Source organism: Oryza brachyantha, chromosome 3, assembly GCF_000231095.2.
Source record: "Oryza brachyantha chromosome 3, ObraRS2, whole genome shotgun sequence".
NCBI lineage: Eukaryota > Viridiplantae > Streptophyta > Magnoliopsida > Poales > Poaceae > Oryza > Oryza brachyantha.
Window position 1 is genome coordinate 9,664,169 of NC_023165.2, and position 23,109 is coordinate 9,687,277.

Sequence of the window (23,109 nt, forward strand, 5' to 3'; positions counted from 1 at the left end):
CATTAACTGGTGCACACCAATAGTGTATATATATTACGAGAAATGCTAAACAATGGGAAATTGTTCGAAATTTATAGAACGGTATAGACTATTCCAGCCTGCACGTGGTACCACCATCATCGCTTATACGATGGGAACTAATGTAGATTGCAACTCTGCAGTGCTATACATGTGTCATATACGTGCGTACTCTTAACACTGTTTTCTAATTTGAAAATCTAGAAATTGTTGCACCACACATGTTGTTGGAGACCTAACAATTTGCTAGTAAAGCGACTATTCAGTCTGTTACCTAGGTTGGATTTTTTTATTTATCTTATCATTTTTTCAACTATTCTTTGTTATTAGATTTTTAAAGTATCATTTATGGCTATTGCTAGGACCATCTTATTATCAGTCGTTACTGATAGAGTATTAGCTGATACACTGTAGTATCAATTGGTACAAATTGAGTATTAGCTAGTACCGTGCAGTATCAGTGTATACCAATATAGTATCAAATGTAATATCGTGAGATATCATATTTAGTATATCATAGAAATCATTTCGTTTTAAAACAGTATATCGTACCATATATGACTCCCTCATGTGAATTATTATATATATATGGAAGGACGCGTTGTGCGGGACATAATCATTTAGAATGTGTTTGGTTCCAAGGATATTATGGGTTAGGTAGTGTCACGCCCAGAAATTTACACCAAATTTCTGAACAATAGCATGTATTAATCTCGGTCCAGGAATCAGCCCGAGTACATACTCACAGTTCCACGACTTAAAAACAAATAAAAACAATTATCTATCGAAATGCAGCGGAAAAAGAAAAACAAGACTAGACCATCTAATCTTCAGCTTCAGCTGGCGATGACGGCTCCACACCACAGGCATTCTCGACGGCGGACTGAACCTCACTTCAACCTTGGGAACAACCTTCTTCTGACTTCTGCCTCAGGCTCTAGCACTTGCTCTGGTGGGGGAAAATTAAGCAAGGCTGAGTACAAACCACCGTACTCAACAAGTAGCACCCACAAGAGGGGAGAACAATGAATGCAATTGGATAACAAGGATAGGCTAAGGTTAAATTGCACAAAGCTGCCGTAATTTAGCAAAACAATAGATAAAATAGACTGAAATAAAAGTAAAGTAACATTTAAAATAATCATCCACTGTTCAACGTTACATCACATTGCAACAGGCCCAGACCGCTGTCGAACGTTACACCACGTAGCGACAGGGTCAACCCTAAACCACGTTGCGACAGACCCAAACCACTGCCAACGTTACACACGTTGCGCAGGGTCAAACTGGTTCCAAGATTAATCCAATTATAAAAGGTTCAACTAATCCCAGTGAATCTGTCGGTTCGCTCAATAACCACGGGCACGACTATTCGAATAGTTTTACTCTGCAGAGGTGTACAACTTTACCCACAAGACATGGCTCCCAAGCATGTTACCATGCCCCAACGTATCACCACGGTACCTCAGTACGGAAACCATGATAAGACCTTTCACCTAACCCTCTCTAGATAATCGCACAGCACTTCAGGTTTCACCCCCTCCTTTACACCAAGTCGGGCAGTCCCCTCTTGTGCCTTGGTGAATCCGGAAGCAGCAGAGGCTTTCGTTACACCACGATTGCCCGTCCATACTCCATCACGCTCACCCTTGCCTTGGTACGTCGAATAGGGACAAGCTAGATTACGAGTCTTGCCGTTGCCCATTCTAGCTTGTGGTTAGTACGTGTAAGACTTTCAGGGTTTCCTGAGAACCGGTCCTTAATTGCTATGGGCACGACTCTCAAAACCATGCACCCACAGCCCACCATAAGCAATATTTTAGTTGTATTAATCCTCAATGGGATATTAATAATGATTACAACCATTAAAAATCTATCAAAGTTTAATCAATAATCAAATAATAATTGGTGAGCTAGTTGAACTAAGCATGGCTAAGCATTGACTAACCCTGATTCTAGTCAAATTAACCCTGGGATGACAATAATAATGAGTGGCAATCAACGGATATATTGGTAAATGCCCAATAGATAAATAAAGTAAATACATTTGAATACAATGCATGTTTGAACGTAAAAGCGGGGGATTTTATAATCATAGGTTCAATATGATCAAAGAAGGGTGCCACTTGCCTTGCTTAGACCCACGAGGAACTTCTGCAATGACTTCGGGAACAGACGGCGCTGCGACGGGGAAAAACCTACTACAAAGAAGGCAAAACAAACAAAACAGGCTATAAAACTACTGAAACAGAGAAAGAAACTATTTTTAATGGATTCTTGACATTTTTCTAGATTTAATGAAACTTGAATGGACCTAAACGGAGACTAAATGAATTACTTATGAATTTTAGAAGCTTTCTGGGTTTTTTTTAACTAAACAGAAAAGTCTTAAATCAATTATTGCGCAATTAAATGGGGTGCTGACATCAGCGGAAAGGAGGTGGCGCGCCGACAAGTGGGGTCCACCTGTCGGTGAGAGAGAGGGGTGGTGGGTGGATGACAGGTGGGTCCCAGGGAGGAGAGAGAGGAAGGGGCGACCGGCTGACGGGTGGGACCCGTAGGTCGAGAGAGAGGGAGGGAAGAGGAGGTGTGGCCGGCGGGTGGGGCCCATCGGTCAGAGAGAGAGCAGGGGAGCTGGGAGGGGAGATGCTCGGCCAACGGCGGCAACCGGCGGGCGGCGACAGCGGCGGCGCACGGCGACGGCGCGCGGCGCGGCGGTGACGGCGTGACGACAACCGGCGACCGGCGACCGACGACGACTCACGGCTGGCGGCGACAAGCGCGGCGTACCGTAGCGGCGCGACGAGGATGCTGGCGGCGGCGCACGGGAGCGGAAGGTGATGACGAGCGTCGGCAGCGGCGGCACGGCGATCGCATGGCGACGGCGACGACGGGAATGCGGCGAATTTGCCCGACGACGACGCGGGTGGGAGGAGGCTCGGCGGCGACGGTGAAAAAAGAGACAGAGGAGAGGGGAGGGCTCACCGGCGGCGGCGGAGGTGGCGACGAGTCGGCGAGGAAGAGGGACAGGTGACGGTGAGCGGAACGGAGGCGGCGACGACCGGGGCACGGACAACGGCGCGTGGGTGACGACGTCGAGCGCGGCGGTGAAGAGGGCGAGGAGGCGGCGAGGACGCTCGGGTGCCCACCGACAGTGACGGAAGCCGACGGGAGATCGGCGAGGAGGAAACGGTGGTGGTGACGCGGATCCACGGCGACGTCTGACGGTAGACGGCGAGATCGGCGGCGGACGGCGACGACGATCGGAGCGCGCGAGGGCACGGCGGTGGCACCGGCTCGGCGTCCACGGGTGGAGAGGAAGAGAGAGAGGACGACAACGGCTTACCGGCGATGGGGACGGCGACGACAAGTCGGCGAGGGCCGGGGACAGGTGGTGACGGCCGGCGACGAAGTGGATCGGCGGCGGTGACTTGCGCGAGGGGATTTTAAAGGGGGAAAGGCGTTGGCTAGGGCGGGACGGCCGGTGGAGAGGAGACTGAGTCGGCGTCGGCCGGAATCGGCGGCGAAGGTTGCGGGCGGCGGGCAGAGTCCGACTCGGTGGCGAGGAGGACTCGGCGCGGCCGGCGCAGCGGGGTGTGGTCGCTGACAGGCGGGCCCCGCCTGTCAGTGGCGCGAGGAAGGAGGGAGGATGGACTCCGCGGGCGGGCGCGGCGCGCGGGCGAGCAGGCGAGCTGGGCCGAGGCGGCTGGCGGCCCAGGCGGAGGGGGAAGGGGAGGCGCGCGCGGGCGGGAAGGCCGGCTCGGCTGTGTCGGCCTGGAGGGAGAGGTGGGCCGGCTCGGCTAGGCTGGCCCGAGAAGGGAGAGGGAAAAGAGAAAGGAAAAAGAAAAAGAGAGAGGAGGAAAATTGGACTTCGGCCCAATTTGAGAAGGAAGGGAAAAAGAAAGGAAATGGAAGGGAAAAAGGAAAACCCCACTTTTGCCGAATTTTAAATTAATTTGTTTGGCCAAATTTTATAGTCTGCAATTGAAGTTTAAATCCCGTTAATCGATTTGCGAACCTCGATTTAATTAAATTAATTCCTTTAGAGGGATTTTTCCCTGAGTTAATTAAGCCAATTCTTATTTATGAATTTATTTTACGAATTTAGGCTTAGGATAAAACTCAGGGCGTGACAGGCAGCCAATCCATTTCTGGCATATTTGGTTTTGGGATAGGTTGAATGGGTTGACCCCTAGTACGGAATATTCCTCTTACATCTGGGTCCAACCCATCCCTCCAAATAAGAGAGATCAACTCATCCCAAGGACGTGTTGGAGGAGCATGTGCTACCAGGTGATATAATTTTTTTTATCGGAAATACACAAAATATTTGCGCGTCTATATTTAATGGTGGATTGCCTATTCCATTTATTAACCGAAAAAATATACATTCTATTTATTAAATTTATTTTAGATATATTACTTGTATAAATATACATAAAAATTACTTTGGGTTTTTCACATATTAATCCTAATACATCGTAATTTTATTTGAGTGATTGAAGGTAACCTCAACAATTCAGTGTAGAAGATTATCACATCTAACAATCCTACATCTATCACTCGAATCAATATGTGACATGTTCACTCTATCTCATCTCATCTCTCCAATCAAAGAGAGAACAATGTCTAATTCATCTCTCTAACCAAATAGAAAAATAAGACCAACTCATCCTGAAATCCAATGATGGATCTGAACTATCTCGCCTCATTCACGAAACAAACACATCTTATTAGGGTCAGGGCCTATTGGACTGGAAATATGAAACATGTCTGTTTTGGACCTGTTTGGGGAGCTTTAGATTCTGAGAAGCAGCTGCTTGGTAGCCAGTTTCTAAGGATCTAAAAAAACTACTATACCTAGCTTCTCCAGCTTCTGAATTCTTAGTTCATTTTACAGAATCTGTAACTACAGATTCTTAGAAGCTATAGACCATTTAGAACAGCTTTTGGTAGAAACAACTTTTGGAAAAAGCTACAACTGGGGGAAGCTTCCCCAAACATACCTTTGTGCCAGTTTGGGGAGTTTTAGATTCTGAGAAGCAGCTGCTTGGTAACCAGCTTCTGAGAATTTGGAAAAGCTCCTAAAACCTAGCTTCTTCAGATTCTGAATTCTTAGTTTATTTTCCAGAATCTGTAACTATAGATTCTTAGAAGCTGTAGACCGTTTGGGGCAACTTCTGATAAAAGCTATAGCCGGGAGAAACTCCCCAAACACAGACCATTTATTTTCTTTTGACTAGATGGGCCGGTCATTCCATTATGGGCCTAGTGGGCTAACGTTCCCGCATGCCGCCAACCCGAAAATTCCCCACGGCGACCCCTCCAGAATCCGTACCCTCTCCGCTCCGTTCCCATCTCCATCCGTTCTCCATTCCCTCCTGTCTGTAGCTTTCCTCTCAACTCCGCTGGCAGTCGAAAGTCTAGGGTTTTAGCGGCTGGTTGCCTTTGCCCCTACCCTACCCGGCGCGTGGCCGCCGCCTTCTCCCTAGAGCAGCCGCCGCCGATGGACGTAGACTCCGACCCGGCCGCCGAGGGCAAGCCCACACAGATGGACCTCGAGGACCAGGCACGCCATCGCCGCCGCCCGACTCGTCTCCACGGGGATTTTTTCCCTTTTGGTTTTTGATTGTGACTGCCTTTTGCCCTTGATGCTGGACGTGTGCAGACGGACACCAAGGGGAAGGGAAAGGCAGAGGATGAGGGGAAGGGGAAGGGCGAGGAGCTCGCGGACTCCATCGGGAGCCTCTCCATCGGCCCCGAGCGCACCAACTTCAAGAAGAAGCCTGTGATCATCATCGTCATCGGCATGGCCGGTGTGTTGATTTTGCTTGCTGAAAAATTGTTCATCGTTCATGTTTTAGTAGGGATCGCCTGACGACCAATCTGTCATACTTCAAGGTCTTGTTGAGAAATTTTGGGATTGGGAGCTTAAGGGTGTCGGTTTTCTACTGTGATGTGATATAGGGACGGGGAAGACAACCTTTATGCACCGACTGGTGTGCCACACCCAGGCTTCAAACATGAGAGGCTACGTGCTCAACCTTGACCCTGCGGTGATGACGCTGCCGTTCGGGGCCAACATAGATATCCGTGATACTGTGCGGTACAAGGAGGTGATGAAGGAGTATGGTCTTGGCCCCAATGGCGGCATCCTCACCTCTCTCAACCTATTCTCCACCAAGTTTGACGAGGTGTGCTTTTGGACTATGATGTATTTGATCTCTGTATACATGTGTGTATATGTTTGGATCAAGTGGTTGTTAGGAACTTAGGATTGGTCTGCTTGAATGCACATTATCATGTTCTGAGATTTTAACTTTATTGGGCAAGAAACCAGGAAACACTTCATCAATACCAAGTTAGGTTGTTTAATCACTTCAATGGTAATATGCTATTTATATGCAACAATAGTTATTAAGGGAGAAACAGAAATGGACAGAGTTAAGCGATGAGTTGTTGGCTGTTCAGTTGATAGTTTCTAAATCTAAATTGTTCAGGACTTCACAACTAAACTGGGATAATATTCAACTTAGAAGTCTTATTGTTATGCAGCACCATAGAGATTCCCAAGTGAAATCACCTAGATTGGGTTTTGTTCTCTTAAAAGATACAATGTAATTTATGCTATTTTAATTTGGTTTACAGGAAGATTATCGTGTATGTATGCTACTAATTATTTTTGTATAGGTAACTTTTCAATCCAACATGCCTGGAGATGCATGCACACTGTCTAGTTATTGTTGTAATTGTAGTATGGAATTTGTGTAAGGAATTACTGAATAGTGATCATCATTTCTCAAGATACTAGCGCATTGTATTGTTGTGATATTGATGCTGTTGGATGACCAACATAATATAAAATTATAATATTTAACAAATGTCATTAATGATACACTACAAAATAAACAGATGCATGGGTTGATGACTAATCTAGTAAATTTACTAAAGGAATACAATCTGCTTCTCATGTTGATTGGACAAAATTTCCATAATTCCATGTAAAGTAGCCCTGAAAGCAAGATCGGTTTGCTTACTGCAGAGTACCGATAAATGTGGTTGACCCATGATACAATTCAACTAATGAACTCATGTAACACCTAATAATTGTCCTTACAGGTTATATCTGTAATTGAAAGACGAGCTGACCAGCTGGATTATGTGCTGGTGGACACTCCTGGGCAGATTGAAATATTCACTTGGTCGGCTTCAGGAGCTATCATAACAGAAGCTTTCGCATCAACATTTCCAACAGTCATTGCATATGTTGTTGACACTCCCAGATCATCGAGCCCTGCAACTTTCATGAGCAACATGCTTTATGCCTGCAGTATTCTGTACAAGACCCGTCTACCTCTGGTTTTGACATTTAATAAGGTTGATGTTGCCAAGCATGAGTTTGCTCTTGAGGTATGTGTGCCATTCATGAATATTTCAATTCCTCTATTGTTGATTCTCTACACTATTAAGTATCAAATTTCAGTAAAGCAGTATTAGCTGTTATGCAATAGCTCTCTTTGGTATTGCTGTTACTTGTCAATAAAGTTGGAACCGTGGCGTATGCCATAGGATATTTGATTTTTCGTATGAAAAATTCATCCTCCATGGTGGGCATGATTGACATTTCCCCAGATTTTATTGGGTTTATTAATTGTCTTGTTAGTTTTTACCCCACATCTTATGTAACCAGAGATTATGTTTATTTTAACAGTGGATGGAAGACTTTGAGGCATTTCAAACTTCCTTGGAATCTGACTCGTCATACTCCTCTACATTTACCCGAAGCCTCTCTCTTGTCCTGGATGAGTTCTACAAAAATTTGCGGTCAGTTGGAGTATCTGCTGTATCTGGTGCTGGAGTCAATGCCTTTTTTGAAGCTATAGAAGCAAGCGCCAAGGAATACATGGAGAATTATAGGTGCTTGAACTTACGATATTGTGATGGACTCCCTGAATGATTTATAGATAGAAAGATCTCTTTAAGTAGTTGCTATTAAAAAAACTTTTCAGGGCTGATCTCGACAAAAGGATTGCTGAAAAAGAGAGGTTAGAGGCTGAGCGTAGGAAGGAGAACATGGAAAGGTTGCAGAGAGACATGGAGAAGTCCAAAGGACAAACTGTTGTGCTCAGCACTGGTTTAAAGGACAAAAATCGTGCTTCAGAAATGATGGATGACGCTGACGAGGAGGAAGAGGAGGCATTGGAAGATATCAGGATTTCTGATGATGATGAAGATGAAGATGATGGAGAAGATGAAGAAGTGTAGCATTTTGCATTATAAGGTATTAAAATATTTCTTCATTGGAATTTGAGTTACCCTAATGTACTCACCTGCAGAGTTCTATTGAACTTTGTTAGTATGAGAGTGTTATTTCACTGTTCCAGATACTTGAATGACATCACTTTGAATGTGAACCGCTGTTACCATCTGGTCATTCATTTTAACCAGTGTTTATAGTTTTTAAGCAACAGATGGTGTTGGCGTGTTGCATAGATATGGAATGTTTCATGTTTGACATTTCCCATGAAAAAGCTTATGCACTCATCTAATCTACAGATAGTTTCTTGCACTTAATATGTAATTTTGTTGCACATTTGAAATTTCCTTGTAGGAGCATCCATTGCTATTTTGATACTGCAGCAAGCGTCATTAACTACCATAATTGTAGTTTCTAAGATTCTTTTGTTCCATCTGATGTTTTTAGTCTTTCTTGACAGGTGACTGTTTACCGGACGGTGCTTAGGAAAGCCTAGTCATACCTCAGCTGGTGTTTCTTTCCAGGTTATTACAGTGGAAATGAAATTGTCAATATTACTAGGTGGCTGATTGCCTTTAGCCTGTACATCGACTCTTTTCACTGGGTCATACCTCCTATGCGGGTGTTGCCACTTGCCAGTGTACGCCGCGAATCTAGAAACTTGATACTGAACTTTGATGGTTTCCTACAAGCTCTGTGATGGTGGGGGGAAACGAAAAGCTCAAAATCTGTTTGGCTGTTAGAGTAACCTTGTTGCCTTGAGAACCGATTGGGAGAGAACAACCACTAGGCACCAGCAGAATACTTATCTGTGAGAATCTGAGTTTGTGTTCACTCTATCTGTGATAATTTGACGAGAGTTTGTTCACTGAATTTGGTTGGACCTATAGCGTACTAAAGGGACATGCAGTCCTGTCCAATTATTCTACTAGTAAGTACTGTAGAACGAAGCGGATCGGTGATATAGTTACCGAAAGGAGCGAGATTAGCCCTTCTTGTCCGACCATGCCGCTCGGAGGTCGGAGGGATAAATTACTAATCGCAATTTCCATATAAACCAAGGATTCTCTTTTCTCGTTTTTCTAAAATACTACATTGATCATTGACGTACTACTATTTTATGAACTGAAAGTAACTCCAGTAAATACTCTATAGAAGTCTCCACTTTGAAGTAATTTCTCCATCTCAAAATAAGTTATTACTTTAGTTAATTTTACACAAGTTAGTACTCTTAAATTACCTATATAAAATATCTTTTTGGTAATAAATATATAAAAGCAATATACTCGTGCTAACGCTACGGCCTGGTTTAATAATCTTATTAGATATTATAAACTCTTTTTAATGCAATTGTATATAAACCAAACATTTGAATTTGTTTATCTATCAAGTATTTGTTATTTGATTATTTAAACAAACTCTAACAAAATAGTAGCAAATCACCGGTTAACGGTGACTATTATAGTTTCGCATAATTAATTATAGGCTGGACTGCATGGTAATAAATTAAGAGACGTAATAGCAAAACTTGTAAAACCATGTTTATATACTAATGCCAAAAACATTGCAATAACAAATTGATACACTAATTTCAGAATCACTACAATACCAAGTTCACATATTACCAGGATAATTTTAATTAAACAGTTTATTCATATTATCTGATATTACAATAACATTTAAACTCTATCTATTCCTTGTTTATTAAGGTCACTATGGTCTTTTCTTCTCAAAGTCAATATTCTTGCTTATATTTCCGATGGAGGACGGAGGTAGTAAGTCCTAAACTAGTTATTACTTGTTTTGGGATAAATCTTTTTGGTAAACACGATCACTTGTTTTGGGACCCAAGAAGTAGGTTAATACTATCTCTATTTTCATTTCTTATTGCAAGACTTTTTAAAGCTAATATTCATCCATTAATCAATTATATTATTTAGATATATATATATGAAATGGATGTGCTCTCTCCGTTTTATAATGTAAGATGTTTGATTTTTTTTATCATTTATTTTATTCAAAAAAATTTAGTGTGACTTACTTTATTATCAGAAGAAATTTAAGCATGACATATCATTTTTTATATTTGTACTAAATTTTTAAATAAGACGAATGGTTAAAAATTACAATAAAAAAATCAAATATCTTGCATTATGAAATGGAGGTAGTATTATTTTATTAGTCAACGATTATCAATTTGATTATAGAGAAAAAATAAATATGTTAGTAATAAATTTAATAATTCTGAATACTGTATTTTTATTTTGAGAATACGTATTTCTTGAGGAGTGAAATACGTAAAACGTAATCGACAACAACGATCCAGGGAAGTAGTTGAAAGGAACGGAGCAAATTCTTAATTCGCTCGACGAGTGCTGTACTCTTGGGCTTTGAACATTCTGGCCTGCCGTTTCTGAAGCCCACGGCCCACCACGTACACCACCATCCATCTGCTTCTCCCCAGTCGCACGTACCAGACCGGCAGCCTCGCACGCTCGCGACCCCACCTGACCTCACCTCACCAGGCAGGAGGGTGAGAGAGAGACGACGGCAGCGGCGGCGGCGGCAGGATGTTCCTGCGGCGGATCCTGAGCGGCGGGGGCGGGCTGGCGGCGCTGCGGGCGGCGCGCGCCGTGAAGGAGACGACGGGGATCGTGGGGCTCGAGGTGGTGCCCAACGCGCGGGAGGTGCTCATCGGCCTCTACGGCCGCACCCTCAAGGAGATCGAGGCCGTCCCCAAGGACGAGGGCTACCGCAAGGCCGTCGAGTCCTTCACCCGCCACCGCCTCCAGATCTGCCAGGAGGAGGACGACTGGAAGCGCATTGAGGACCGCATCGGCTGCGGCCAAGTCGAGGAGCTCATCGAGGAGGCCCAGGACGAGCTCAAGCTCATCGCCAAGATGATCGGTCCGCATCCCCCCCCCTCTCCTCCATTTCAACTAGGCTTCCTCCATTCCTGTCACTTATTTAGTTAATGCTATTAATTTCTTAGATATGTCGACAAGAATCAGGGTAGTTGATGTGTAGATGTGGCCATTGGCTACCCATTCCTTTGATTCAACTAGTTATTTGATACGATATGCAGCTGATCCATGGACAGTAACATCGTAGAAATTAATATCTTTTTTTTTTTTTTGCTCCCTCGAATAGTTGCTGGTTGGACTTTAGCCTATGGGACTGGTTGCAAATTGACATCACCGAGAATATAGTGTTTCCCAATTTGTTGGTGACATTGGCTTGCTGGTTCGGGAGAAATTGAATGTTTTGTAGGCTGCCTGCTGCTTGTAAGAAATGCCTTAATTGATTCAGTGCCCATGTTAAGGATGATGGAGCAGTTAATATAAGATGTTCAATTAAAATTTTTGATCACCAACCTAAGTTATTTTATTTTGAATTGACTGGTGGTTCACTTAACCAGCGTGTTCATTAGTGTATCGCCATATTTTAGCTTTGTGTATATCTAGTGTCATGGTGTCTGGCAGCTTGTATGTAAAATCTGGCTGGCGAGGAATCTAGTTCAGGAGCTGGGCTGGTGGTATGCATTGCATTGAGTGATGCATTGGTTTGTTACTTCAGTGATGTAGTTTTACTTCTTTCCAGTATCCCAATGAGTTTTTCTAATGTTTGTTTTGTGAAAATTGAGATGAAATACAGGGAAGGAATTAGGAATATGGTGATGTTACCAGTATAAGAAAAGCATTTGATGCTCCACAAGCTCCTTAATCGTAGAGTATATATCTGCTACCACAAGTCTCATCATCACACCTAAATGAAATCAACTTTCCAAATCCCATCCTGCAGCGCAGAAAGACTAGAAAAGAAAATGCTGAACCAAATATTCTCCTGCCCATGCACATCTCACCTGTCCAGTACTCATTCTGTCAGCAACCAATCCTCTCTCAAATATCAATATAATGGAATGTTTTTTTTTTGTATGGAACTATGAATAGTGAAATTATCTATTATATTTCATTGCATGTCATGAGCAACCTAATAGTGATTAAGAAAAGTTCACATAACCAAGTATTATGCTTTACTCTGAGTATCTAACAAGATTACAACATAAGGTGCACAAGTGTGTCCATCTACATCAGTCATTTTGCTGCCATTAGCAACTGAGATGTGTTTTGTGCATGTGTTAAGCTCTTGGTGAAGCAGTTTTTGGTGATATTTTGAGCTTTTGTATAATATGCATGGTTCAGTTTGTTTTCTAGTGACCCAACTCACCAGTATGAAGGACATTGAGAATTGTAGCATATAGACTTTGGTCAGTCAACTGAATGATGTGCAGTAGAAATACATTTAGTTATGAGGAATAGTTAGTTTGGTGATTGTAATGTGTATTGCAAACGCTATCTTGTGTATTTCAATCTATCATCCATATGTTTGTTTTGGAACTGCCGGAGTCTTAAATTCTTTTAAATTTGATGTAATGAAATAGGCACTGTTTGGTTAAAAACATGATATTCAAAATGTAATTCTACTATCATTTTATTTCTTTAACCAATAGCTTGCTAGCACTAGATTGGCATCCTTAATTAACTTAACATCTATTCCGAAAAGCTGATGCCTTGCCAAGTTAGTAAAATTTTAACATGATTAAGATCTCTGACAGTGTGTTTAACACTGTAAATATTGCAGACAGCGCTGCATTTCCTTTATGGGGATGCTTTTTAGTCTTTTATTTCCAATATTATAAACATGTGGCTATATATTTGTTTGTTGATATACATTCGTACAGATTTAATCTTAGTATACTTACAACGTTTTCATTCATGGCAGAATGGGACCCATGGGGTGTTCCTGATGACTACGAATGCGAGGTGATTGAAGATGACACACCTATCCCTAAACATGTTCCGCAGCACCGGCCTGTTGCTCTCCCTGAGGAGTTCTTCAAGACATTAGATGCTGTCAAATCCGATCCTGCTCTGCAGGGCGAGTCTCCTCCTCAAGTGAAGGCATAAAAGGGCGAATTCTCCAAGATCTATCATTTGCACCTTTTGCTGCGTGGAGTAGACCATAGATTAGTTTCATGTGTCCTTTGCCAGCAATATGCTTGGTTGTTCCAAGCAGAATAAAGTTCTAGCGAATACTATAAAGAATGTTTTTAAACTTAGTGCTCCCACACAGCAAAATGTGTGATATTTGATACTATGAATATTTTTTGTATTAATCCATGATGACGAAAACCTGAACATCCGCCGGTTTTCTACAGACTGCTTGATGCGATCTGAAAACCGTGCATCACCTTGTGATTGTCTTGTGCTGTGTATTAGTTGAGCATGAATCACACTCTTTTCCTGTACTTCTAATTTGCAGTACAGTCCGGGCACGTTTTGACGCGTTGATGCTCAGATTGGTTTCTCATTAACAGCCAGTGCGAATGAAACACTGGCCTTTTGGTCAACATTTCCCTGGTCGGCCAGGCTCCGGCTAATAGAGCAAAATCAGGTCTGCTAGGAGAAGCGACCAGGGATAGGTTGGTCCATAGATGAGCAGGTCAACGCCATCGGAGTATTGATTTTACTCTGCAGCGAGACACAGGGAACCTAAACACAGAGAAGACGTTCTACTACCCGGTGTTGTAGAATCGCTCTCGGCTTAAAAAGACAAAACATAGCAGAAAGCTAGAGCAACTGAAGCAATGAACCACTTTTGTTCAAAATAACACATTAATTAACAACCTAACATATCTGGGGCATACCACAAGCTCATTTTGAGCTTAGACCTACTGTTGTTGTAAGTACCAGCATCTAGTCGAGTTCGCTAGTTGTTATCTATGTTCAGTCTGTCAGTCCATGGCAAAAGTAAAAAGCCAAAAGACCCACGTCCCTCCCTCCAGTATATGCACCCAAAATCTCCTCGCTGGGATCTCCACGACCAGACCACAACACCAGCATATTTTCAGACGCTGTGGTCAGTTTGCAGCATTGCCCAGATGAAGCAAGAAGCCATTAGCCATTTCAACCTTGCTGTTGAGCTGCACCTTCTGCTCTCCATCGCCGAAGGGCCAGCAGAAGCCGGGCTCTGCGTAGCTGTATCCTGGCAGCGGAAGAGCCTGTGGGGGACCACATGGCTGGAACTGCAGGAGGTTGTGGAGGAGACAAGGCGCCGCGCTGCCGCTGTTGCTCGACTGCTGGGAGATCGGAGGGCTGCTCAGAGTGATGTGGCCTTCTGCTTCTGGCGCTGGCTTATTGCTGCTGTTCTGCCGCCTTCCGGATATGCTGATCGGAAGGTCGCTCTGAGAGATTGCTTCCAGGTTGTATCGGCTTGGCTCGAAGTTGGTGACAGCGTTGACACCCCTGAACTTCAGCGCTGCAATGTCATACGCCTCCGCTGCCTCTTCCTCGGTCGCTGCAAGGAGTATGAAAGTATTTTGGCTAGTACAGTATGCATCATGGAGTGCAAAATATAATAGTTTCTCTTTCTGAATGTCATCACAGAATTAGAGCTTTAAGATTATCTGTAAAAACACATACGAATGGTATGGTACATAAGGATAACTTTTTTCCTTCCTATCTTAATTACATTGAATGACCTCCTTCAGTCATTACAGCAAAAAAAAAAAGGATAACAGTCCATGCACAGACCCACAGATGCTTTATTGAAAGGGAAAAATAAAGGATTAGCAGCACTTGCCTCAATCAAACTTTAAGTTCCATATATTGCCACAAGAAACAGTAAGGCGTCTATGACTATTCTGCTCCGTATCAAATAACTAATAATTGTCACACAGAAAAAAAAGTCGAAGGAAATACCAATATGACCACTTGTCCATATATGCCCATGAGCATATTTCTTTAAAGAAAAGACTATAGGCATACTGATGTACCCACTCCATTTCATAATGAAAGACTTTCAGTCTTGCCTATATGCATATAAATACTAACGAATCTAGACAAATACATAAGTTATATGCACTCATTAATAGATGAATCTAGGCAAGACTAAAAAGTTTGACAATATAAAACGGAGGGAGTACTACTTTTCAAATATATGGACATCAAAACTATATGATCTTACCAAATGTGCCGAGATACAAGTCCTTGTTGCCTGCAACACGACCAATCCTTGCTTGCCAGCGGCCATGTTGGTGGTGCCTGGGGAATCATATCAGGAAGTTGAGCAGACTGTGACTGACAAAGAAGATGATATTGGTTGATTGATTCTTGTAGTTGAAATTACCTTGTTACACCTCTGTAGATCGATGCACCTCTAGAGAAACCACTGCTCTTCCTGCAGATTTGCACGAGAAAGTTGTAAGCACGCATATAAGCCTGAACATCCTGTGGTTGTAGCACAGCAGAAGTTCGTGGTTATAAATAGGAACCTCCTCAGTGAGGCTACAAGCTCCTGCTTGCTCATGTTTTGCATCTCCTCAATCTCTTTGATGTAACTTTGTTTCTAAGAAGAGAAAAAGCTCCATTTCAGTCACATCATAATCAACTATACCAATACAAGATAAAGTTCTGAATGCGTCGTAAAATAAACAGAATAAACTAAACACACAGCTCCACAAGAAAAAGGTGAACACATATATAGTGGTGTATTTTTTGTGAGGATACTGATTTATATATATTCTATTAAAAATATATGTCTAAGTTCACAACCAGCATAAATGAATCCAAAAGAACAGTTTAGGCTTGACAAAGATCTCAAACTTTAAGGCTATAGATAAACTGTAAATGAAATAAGACTTTAGAAGTACACTACGAACACTACAATAAGAAGTGCAAGATAAGGGCACACATTTTGGGAGGCATAAAATAATGTTTATATGACTTCACTAGGAGGCTACAACAGATGTTAAGAGATTGAGAAAAGGTGATGATACCATTTATTAGTTTGCTTGCTATTTGGAGTAACTATGCTGGACTGTTTAGGAAATCAGGAAAGCCTAACACTTACAGGGAAGTTAGTGGTAGCACTAGCACCCCAATATTTCAGAGCAGCAAGGTCATATGCCCTAGCAGCCTTATCTTCTATGTCATAGCCACCTGCAATGTACCAGGCATGTTTATTTAGCTTTTATTTACACCAGAAAAGGCATATAAAGTGATACATAAGGCAGGGCTTAGTTGCTCATACCCAAGTAAACTGAAGAAAGGTTCCAATGCAGTTGGCAGGATAACAAGCACATAAACCATGTTAGTTCAAACAAATAGACAAGATTAAATAAAATAGGGAGAACATATCACACAACTTCCTGACTAAGAAAATATTCACTATGTATTAATGTATCGCCTTCCATTCATACGTGGAGAGATATCGTAACAAAAGATTGATCCAAAACTGAATGCAGAGCAGCATGATGTTACTATATCACTATTATGGAACAAATATATTTGGTTCGGAAACAGATTTATCATCCCATTTACATCAAATGCAAAGATAATTATTTCTTTTAAAAAAAACATAGAGTTGTTTTATGATGGTCTCTATTAGTAGTAAAACCAATCTAAACTGTCTATATTCCCTAATCAAATGGATCATATCTATTTATACAACCATGTTAAGTTTTGGAAGTAGAAAAAAATTCATTATGTTGTAGAACTTATAAATCAATGATTTATATCACTTCTACTAGTGATAATACCAGTGGCCAAGCCACCGTGAGAAAAGACGCGACAAGATAATCCTAGCTTACATAACTCGACAGCAATGGCTCCCTCTACACAACATGCCATCAACATTTTTTATTTTTTTTGCAAAACTTCCTCAATATTTCTATTCACATAATGCATCCTGACAATCTATTATTTCCCAAACGCAAATATATGTATAGCATCCTTTTGTTTGGGAAGGGATATGTATGACATCTTTAACTACATGCAAGGGTTCATACTTCGTAGTACTATCCTTCATCTAATTCACTGCAAGATTTGTCCACGGTAATCAACCCGGTGATTGATGGTGCCAACAGAAGCAGCAAACCAAAACAAGAAGATGAAAGAACAACAGAAGAACAGGAAAAAATAAGAGGAAGAAGAACCAGCGGCTCTAATGGCTTCAATTCACTCTGGTCAGTTTTCCACCAGATTTCGCATAAGAATTAGAATTTGTGATCATGTGTTCAGGCTTAGCCTATTAGATCCTGAGATCAGAACTTAACAGCACTATGCATGTGATTTTAGAGCAGCAACTCTGGATCAACCAATCGGTTCTTTTTACTGAAAGGCCAATAATGTTCTACTAACATATATGTACCATATCACAGTAAAATTTATCATCTGATGCTCTCATAGGCTATACAGAAGGTGATATGTCGAATTACGATAGGCTAATATTGACATGCAGCTAGCCCGACATGCATGATCCATGACAGTCAACACCTCTCCTTACATGCATGATCTTCGTCCCTTGACACCTCTCTATTGCGCAAAAGTCTAACGGGCAAACGCCCACACACCCATTAATCCACGCGAGCATATTATATGTACCAAATTTCTATGTATATAGACTTTCTATATACAAGCTTTATATATATAATTTTTAGTGTATAATATTTATAGATACAACTTTCTAATATGATATTTTTAAAATATATTTTTTCTATTATATATTTATATACAAGTTGTATCTATAAATATATGACATTTTCCATATACAAGTTTTATTTGTTTCTATATATGATTTTTTTGATATATAATTTTTCTATGTATAAAGATGAAACTTTATATGTACAAACACAAAGTATAAAACTTTTGTAGGTATATACTTTTTAATCATAAAAAGTGTTTGCCTAGATTAACGGCACGCGGGTGTTCGCCAATTAGACCTGACTCCTCTATTACTTGGCCCACAATAACCACATAGGGAAGAATTCGTTTCGAATAGTTTCCAGGATCTGAACAATTGTTCGGTAATGCTGAATGGATATTCTCAAGGCAATCTCAAAAACAAAAACGATTATAGTCAGGCTAGTATCTAGCGAAATTCAGATTCGGAAGGAAATTATCCGGATATTTGTCTAGATAGTTATTCTGGTAATTCCAAAAAAACAATGGTCCATTACATACTAACTTATACTTTAGGCCCATAGATATAGCACAATTCATTTATCAATTTTTTATCTTAAAATATTGTATCTTAATACAAAACTACAAGTAATGCACTAGCATTATATGTGTGTGTTATTTAATAATTGAATTAAAAAATACTAATTTGTGTTTTTAAGCTGGAGACAACTTCATATTTGTTAATTGTAAATTTGAAATTGATTATTTTTGGAAAAACAAACAAAAATCTATGGTCGTAAAAACTGAAGAGTCATGCTATTTATGATTTATTTTACAAAATTTTAAATAGGAACTTCTAGAACAATAATATAATATAGTTATAGTAACTAGATACTCCATTCGTTTTATATTGTAAAATTTTCAGTCTTGTCTACATTCATCAATTAATCAATGTACATAATTTGTATATATATGTGTAGATTCATTAGTATCCATATGAATCTAAGTAATACTAAAAAGTCTTATATTGTGAAACAGATAGAATATTTCTTTGCATGAAGGCAAGTAACTCTATGAGTTTGTAGTCCCTCCATTCCAACATAATTGCAATCCTCTAGTTTATGTTTGAACCAAAAGGTTGCGCTATTTTGAGACAACGTCAATATTTGTCTATGTGTTATATCCATATGTATATACGATTGCTAAAATTTAAACAACATTATCTTTCCTTTGATACACAATAAGTTTATAAGTCTCTGCTGATTTGAGGAGTTAGTTGTTATAAGAGGCTTTTATATTCCGATAAATATCTGTTACCATATCAATACTGATACATATTCGATCCATATTTGTATTTGATGATATTCAATTATATTTTCGTATTCTGGGTTTTTGATTCCAAGAAAATATGGAAACGAATAGGATAGAGCTAGTTTACATCTATTTCCAAACCATTTGCATCACTATAACCACACGTCTGCACTATCGGTTGAAGCTACTCCCATTAGTAATGGTAGTAATACCAATTGTCGCTTTGCTATTTCAGCACTAGTCTGGAACTGCTTTGGTTCGAGACCACGACGTCTGGAACAGTGGAACAACAGTAGCACTCATGTATACTTGTGCAACAGTGGCGAAGCTGCTTGAAGGAACCCCCTTCGGAAAAAAAAATTTAACTAAAGTTTATGAATTTTCACCGTATATTTATTTCTCCGATCCAAATTCAAATACCCGTGACACCCTCTCTCTCTATTTCGCTGTAGCTTCACCCCTATTGTGCAAGGGTATGGAGTAAAGTACAAAAGTTTGTTGCCAATCAACAATGATAGTATAAACAATTCTAATACTACTGGAGCAGTAAATGGGAAAGCAAAAATTCAACCGAACGTTCCAAGATCACTTTTGGTCGCACCGTACCTGTGAGTACAAAACTGGTTGCGTTGCAAAGTTGTGACTGTAATATTTTTTTTAAAAAAAACTGCAATGTACTAGTAGTAGAACAAAACAAAAAGGAGAAAAAAGAAAGAAAGAATAAAGGCTTGCAGGAGAAGGAAGAAAGAAACTGACCAAATTAAACCATCGACATGCAACATGCAGTGCAGCACGCATGAACTAAAAACTTGGAAACGAAACCATGAGGGGAAAAAAAAAGCAAAAGCTGCATGCACCGCAGCAGTACCGCCATGGCAAGCTGTCATAGTGTCATACACGACGTCACTCTACCAACCACCGGACCAGTTTAATCGCCACGCCTACAGGATTAACCAACCTTGCCAATCAAATTGCTCCAGGCGATTGCATTACTCGGAAAGATTGCCATTAGGAGTAGCCACAGAACGGGAAAGAAAAAGAAAGAAGCCACAGAACAGAACAGAAAAAAAAATGTACTACTCCTACTAGTAGTAGTGTAGTAGGCTGCAGCTGCTCATCTCTACGATTGCACGGTCAAAGAGGGTGACCCACGGGGGCCCGGCTCCGCAGAGAAACCGGGAACTGTTGCGGGTTGCGGACCGGCCGCAGTCTCCCCTCGTCATCATCATTAACCCAGATGCTAATGTCACCTCACGTTGATGCAGCAAGACACGGCCGACGCGACCCTTCTCTCTCTTTTTCCCCTCCTTTCCCGAAACGGCGGCATCCCATCCCATCACGACGAACTCGCCGTCCCCCCGCCGCGAAGGCAAGAGAGATCCGGCGACGGCAAAAGTCGCGTCACGTCGCAGCGGCGCCACCGGTGATTCTTAGCAATCGTTAATACTACTAGAAAGCAAGTGGCCGGTAATGGTGGTTAGAAGGGTAATTACCTTGGCGCCCCTTGCGCTTCTGGCCTTCTCGCCGGCACGTGTTGTCCCACAGGTGCGCCTCGTACCGCCCCGTCCACCTGTGCCTGCGCCACACGTGCGCTCCTCGGTGGTTAGCGCTAATGATAAGTTCTCTTGTGGGTAGAATCACGTGAGGATCAGTCGCTAATCGCCGCTCCCTAACCATGCACTTATCACTACTCTCTACGTGCGCCGCGCCCGCGCGCGTAAGTAGTAGTAGTAGTAGTAGTAGTATGATACCTGGTCACGCCGCGGTAGCAGGACGTCCTCTGGCCGGTGCCCTGCACCAGCGGCAGCGCCGGCGACGGCGAGCGCACGGCCCGGGCGGAGGAGCCGCCGCCGCCGCCGCCGCTGCCCCAGCTGATGATGGGGGTCACCTCGGTGGAGGCCGACGTGCGCGCCGCTACGGCGCCCATGCCGCTGCTCGCGTGCTCGCTGTTGCCGGAGGACGGCGGGAGGAAGAGGAGGGGCGCGGGGTCGGGGAGCAGAGGCTGCGGGGCGGCGATGGAAGCAGGAAGGGCGAAGTCGTCGCACGAGAGGCCGTCGAACGGGAAGAGCAGCGCGTCCGACAGCGGGCCGCCCATGTGCAGGAACGCGAGCGAGACGGCGCCGTTCGTCGGCGGCAACATAGCCGGAGCCCGGAGGTATCTATCTATCTATCTGCCCTCCCCGACCGATCACCGGCACGCGCGCGGCGGAAGAAGGTTGGGGGGGCGGCGCGGCGGCGGAGTGGAGATCGAAGAACGAGAGAGGAGACCGGGGCGAGGTGGGAGGGTATTTATAAGGGAGCGTGGTGATAACGATGGCGATCGAGAGCGCGAAGGTGTCGCACTTCTCTGGTGATCTGGTCTCCGCTTCGCTTCGGCGCGGGGTGGGGGGGGGGGGGGGGGGGGGGGGGGATGGGGGTGGGACTCATGGAAATGGAATGTAATGGTGGGGTAGGTGGGTCAGGCGGTGGGGCCCGGCCGCCTTTGTCCGCTTGTCCTACGGACGTCGCTGCCCCCAGTGTTTCCTCTTCTATTCTTCTCCAGTTCCAACAGGGTGGCATTCGATGTGGATTCTTTTTTAATAAACGGCACTGTTAATATTTTAAATACGTGTTTAACTATATGTTTCATTAAAAACCTTATGTAATTGCTAATTATTTTATTTTGATTAGAATTATTGAAAATTGTGTTTTAATTATGGCTTAGATTTTACATATTTGTGTAATTGTATATAAAATATATGATAAAAAGTTAACAGTGTAATTTATTAAAATACAGAGCACTACTGTAAACAGTTCTCCATTTGAAAATAGAATTGGAAGAGCCTGACAGTGGATATGTATTTTTAAAAGGGAGAAAGCTCGGCCTCGGCATGTCTTACAGCTGAAGGAAAAGAGCAAAGACATTTCTCGAGAAGAAAATTTGATGGAAAATGCAGCTGCATTTTTTTGCCTAGAATGACGAAAATGTCCCCAGCAGGAGCGGCACGTTTTCTTGACCCGTGATGGACAAAATAGGTATCGAGCGTTGCATCCGTAACCGTTCATGCAAAGTATTTTTAAATCCCGAATAGTGGTCAAACTAGTGTAAACAAAAATGAAGGGAGCAGCATCGAATACAGCTCTGAGTTTGTTGTCGTTGCTCAGACTGCATGATCTCATGGTCGACGACTTGACGATTCTATACACAAAACAAAAGTCTTACCTATTGAGAAGTTACTGCGCATATTTATTTTCGTGATTGTTTTGTTTCCGTTACAATTTAGGGGTGTATAATTAGGGAAATCAAAATTGTTGGGTGTTATATCAGACGTTTAACTGAATGTCGGAAGAGGTTTTCAGACACGAATGAAAAAGCGAATTTCACGCGTAGAAACCGTGAAATGAATCTTTTGAGTCTAATCAATTCATCATTAGTGCATGTGGATTACTGTAGCACTTATGACTAATCATGGGCTAATTAGGCTTAAAAGATTCGTCTCATGATTTCTCACATAACTGTGCAATTAGTTTTTCGCTTTATCTATGTTTAATGCTCTATTTAGGTATCCAAAGATTCGATGTGATGTGTTTTGGAGAGAAATTTTTGAAAACTACACAGGGCCTTATAATGATTGCACTCGTGTACTCACTGGACTTGTTGAATTTATTTAGATTTATCTAAATAGAAATAACCCAGGAGATAAGGCATTGCAGGATGTCATGAGTTTTATTCTGGCCCTAGCTCGTGGTTATTTCTGTATTAGCCATTGAATTGGCAGGATTATATTTTTTTCTTTTGAATAGATATTACCCTTAATCACCCTGAACTTATGACCGAATTTATGTTGATTTTATACGGTGGCCTCAATGAAGCCAACTGGCTTTGTAAGACCTGACGTTGGATCCCTTGCATTAAAAAATATTGTGCCATTAAATGTAGTAGCGGACTATTTTGCATTTTCTTTTTCTTTTTGTTTGCAAACTGTTCCCCCAGACGCACAATCAACTTTTCAACTATATTTGGCATTGCACTATACGATACATCAAAGTTTTACATTAGTAACCTTTTTCTACAGTTTTTAT

The 23,109-nt window shown here is 42.1% G+C and overlaps 3 protein-coding genes across 4 annotated transcripts; 2 read left to right on the forward strand and 1 right to left on the reverse strand.

Moving 5' to 3' along the window:
* The first annotated feature begins 5,397 nt into the window (after positions 1-5,397).
* Positions 5,398-9,192, forward strand: LOC102705331 (GPN-loop GTPase QQT2). 2 transcript variants are annotated; one of them, XM_006651258.3, is made up of 7 exons: positions 5,400-5,587; positions 5,687-5,834; positions 5,986-6,212; positions 7,138-7,428; positions 7,730-7,935; positions 8,028-8,299; positions 8,736-9,192. In XM_006651258.3, the coding sequence occupies exons 1-6, from the start codon at positions 5,525-5,527 to the stop codon at positions 8,281-8,283; spliced, it is 1,191 nt and encodes a 396-aa protein (XP_006651321.1). In that variant the 5' UTR covers positions 5,400-5,524; the 3' UTR covers positions 8,284-8,299; positions 8,736-9,192. The 2 variants fall into 2 exon arrangements, with proteins under 2 accessions (XP_015689702.1, XP_006651321.1); XM_015834216.2 differs by lacking the exon at positions 8,736-9,192 and having other exon boundaries at positions 5,398-5,587; positions 8,028-8,447.
* A 1,534-nt stretch (positions 9,193-10,726) lies between these two features.
* LOC102703290 (probable NADH dehydrogenase [ubiquinone] 1 alpha subcomplex subunit 5, mitochondrial) lies at positions 10,727-13,610 on the forward strand. The gene is made up of 2 exons (XM_006649915.2): positions 10,727-11,182; positions 13,058-13,610. Exons 1-2 carry the CDS (start codon positions 10,846-10,848, stop codon positions 13,240-13,242), a joined length of 522 nt encoding a protein of 173 aa, XP_006649978.1. The 5' UTR covers positions 10,727-10,845; the 3' UTR covers positions 13,243-13,610.
* Positions 13,611-14,195: 585 nt separating this feature from the next.
* On the reverse strand, positions 14,196-21,187 carry LOC102705613 (AP2-like ethylene-responsive transcription factor AIL7). The gene is made up of 8 exons (XM_006651259.2): positions 20,799-21,187; positions 20,541-20,623; positions 16,367-16,375; positions 16,187-16,275; positions 15,609-15,682; positions 15,464-15,514; positions 15,302-15,378; positions 14,196-14,632 (listed from the first exon to the last, which is right to left on the reverse strand). Exons 1-8 carry the CDS (start codon positions 21,185-21,187, stop codon positions 14,196-14,198), a joined length of 1,209 nt encoding a protein of 402 aa, XP_006651322.2.
* Between the last annotated feature and the right edge of the window lie 1,922 nt (positions 21,188-23,109).

Bases quoted from the DNA above. Each gene is read 5' to 3' on its own strand.
- LOC102705331 (XM_015834216.2), top strand. From the start codon at position 5,525: ATGGACGTAGACTCCGACCCGGCCGCCGAGGGCAAGCCCACACAGATG. The intron at 6,213-7,137 runs GTGTGCTTTTGG...TTGTCCTTACAG, and splicing joins TCTCCACCAAGTTTGACGAG to GTTATATCTGTAATTGAAAG. The intron at 7,936-8,027 runs GTGCTTGAACTT...AAAACTTTTCAG, and splicing joins GAATACATGGAGAATTATAG to GGCTGATCTCGACAAAAGGA.
- LOC102703290 (XM_006649915.2), top strand. From the start codon at position 10,846: ATGTTCCTGCGGCGGATCCTGAGCGGCGGGGGCGGGCTGGCGGCGCTG. The intron at 11,183-13,057 runs GTCCGCATCCCC...CATTCATGGCAG, and splicing joins GCTCATCGCCAAGATGATCG to AATGGGACCCATGGGGTGTT.
- LOC102705613 (XM_006651259.2), bottom strand. From the start codon at position 21,187: ATGTTGCCGCCGACGAACGGCGCCGTCTCGCTCGCGTTCCTGCACATG. The intron at 15,515-15,608 runs GTTCCTATTTAT...GCAAATCTGCAG, and splicing joins CTTGTAGCCTCACTGAGGAG to GAAGAGCAGTGGTTTCTCTA. The intron at 14,633-15,301 runs GTAAGATCATAT...TACTCCTTGCAG, and splicing joins CTTGTATCTCGGCACATTTG to CGACCGAGGAAGAGGCAGCG.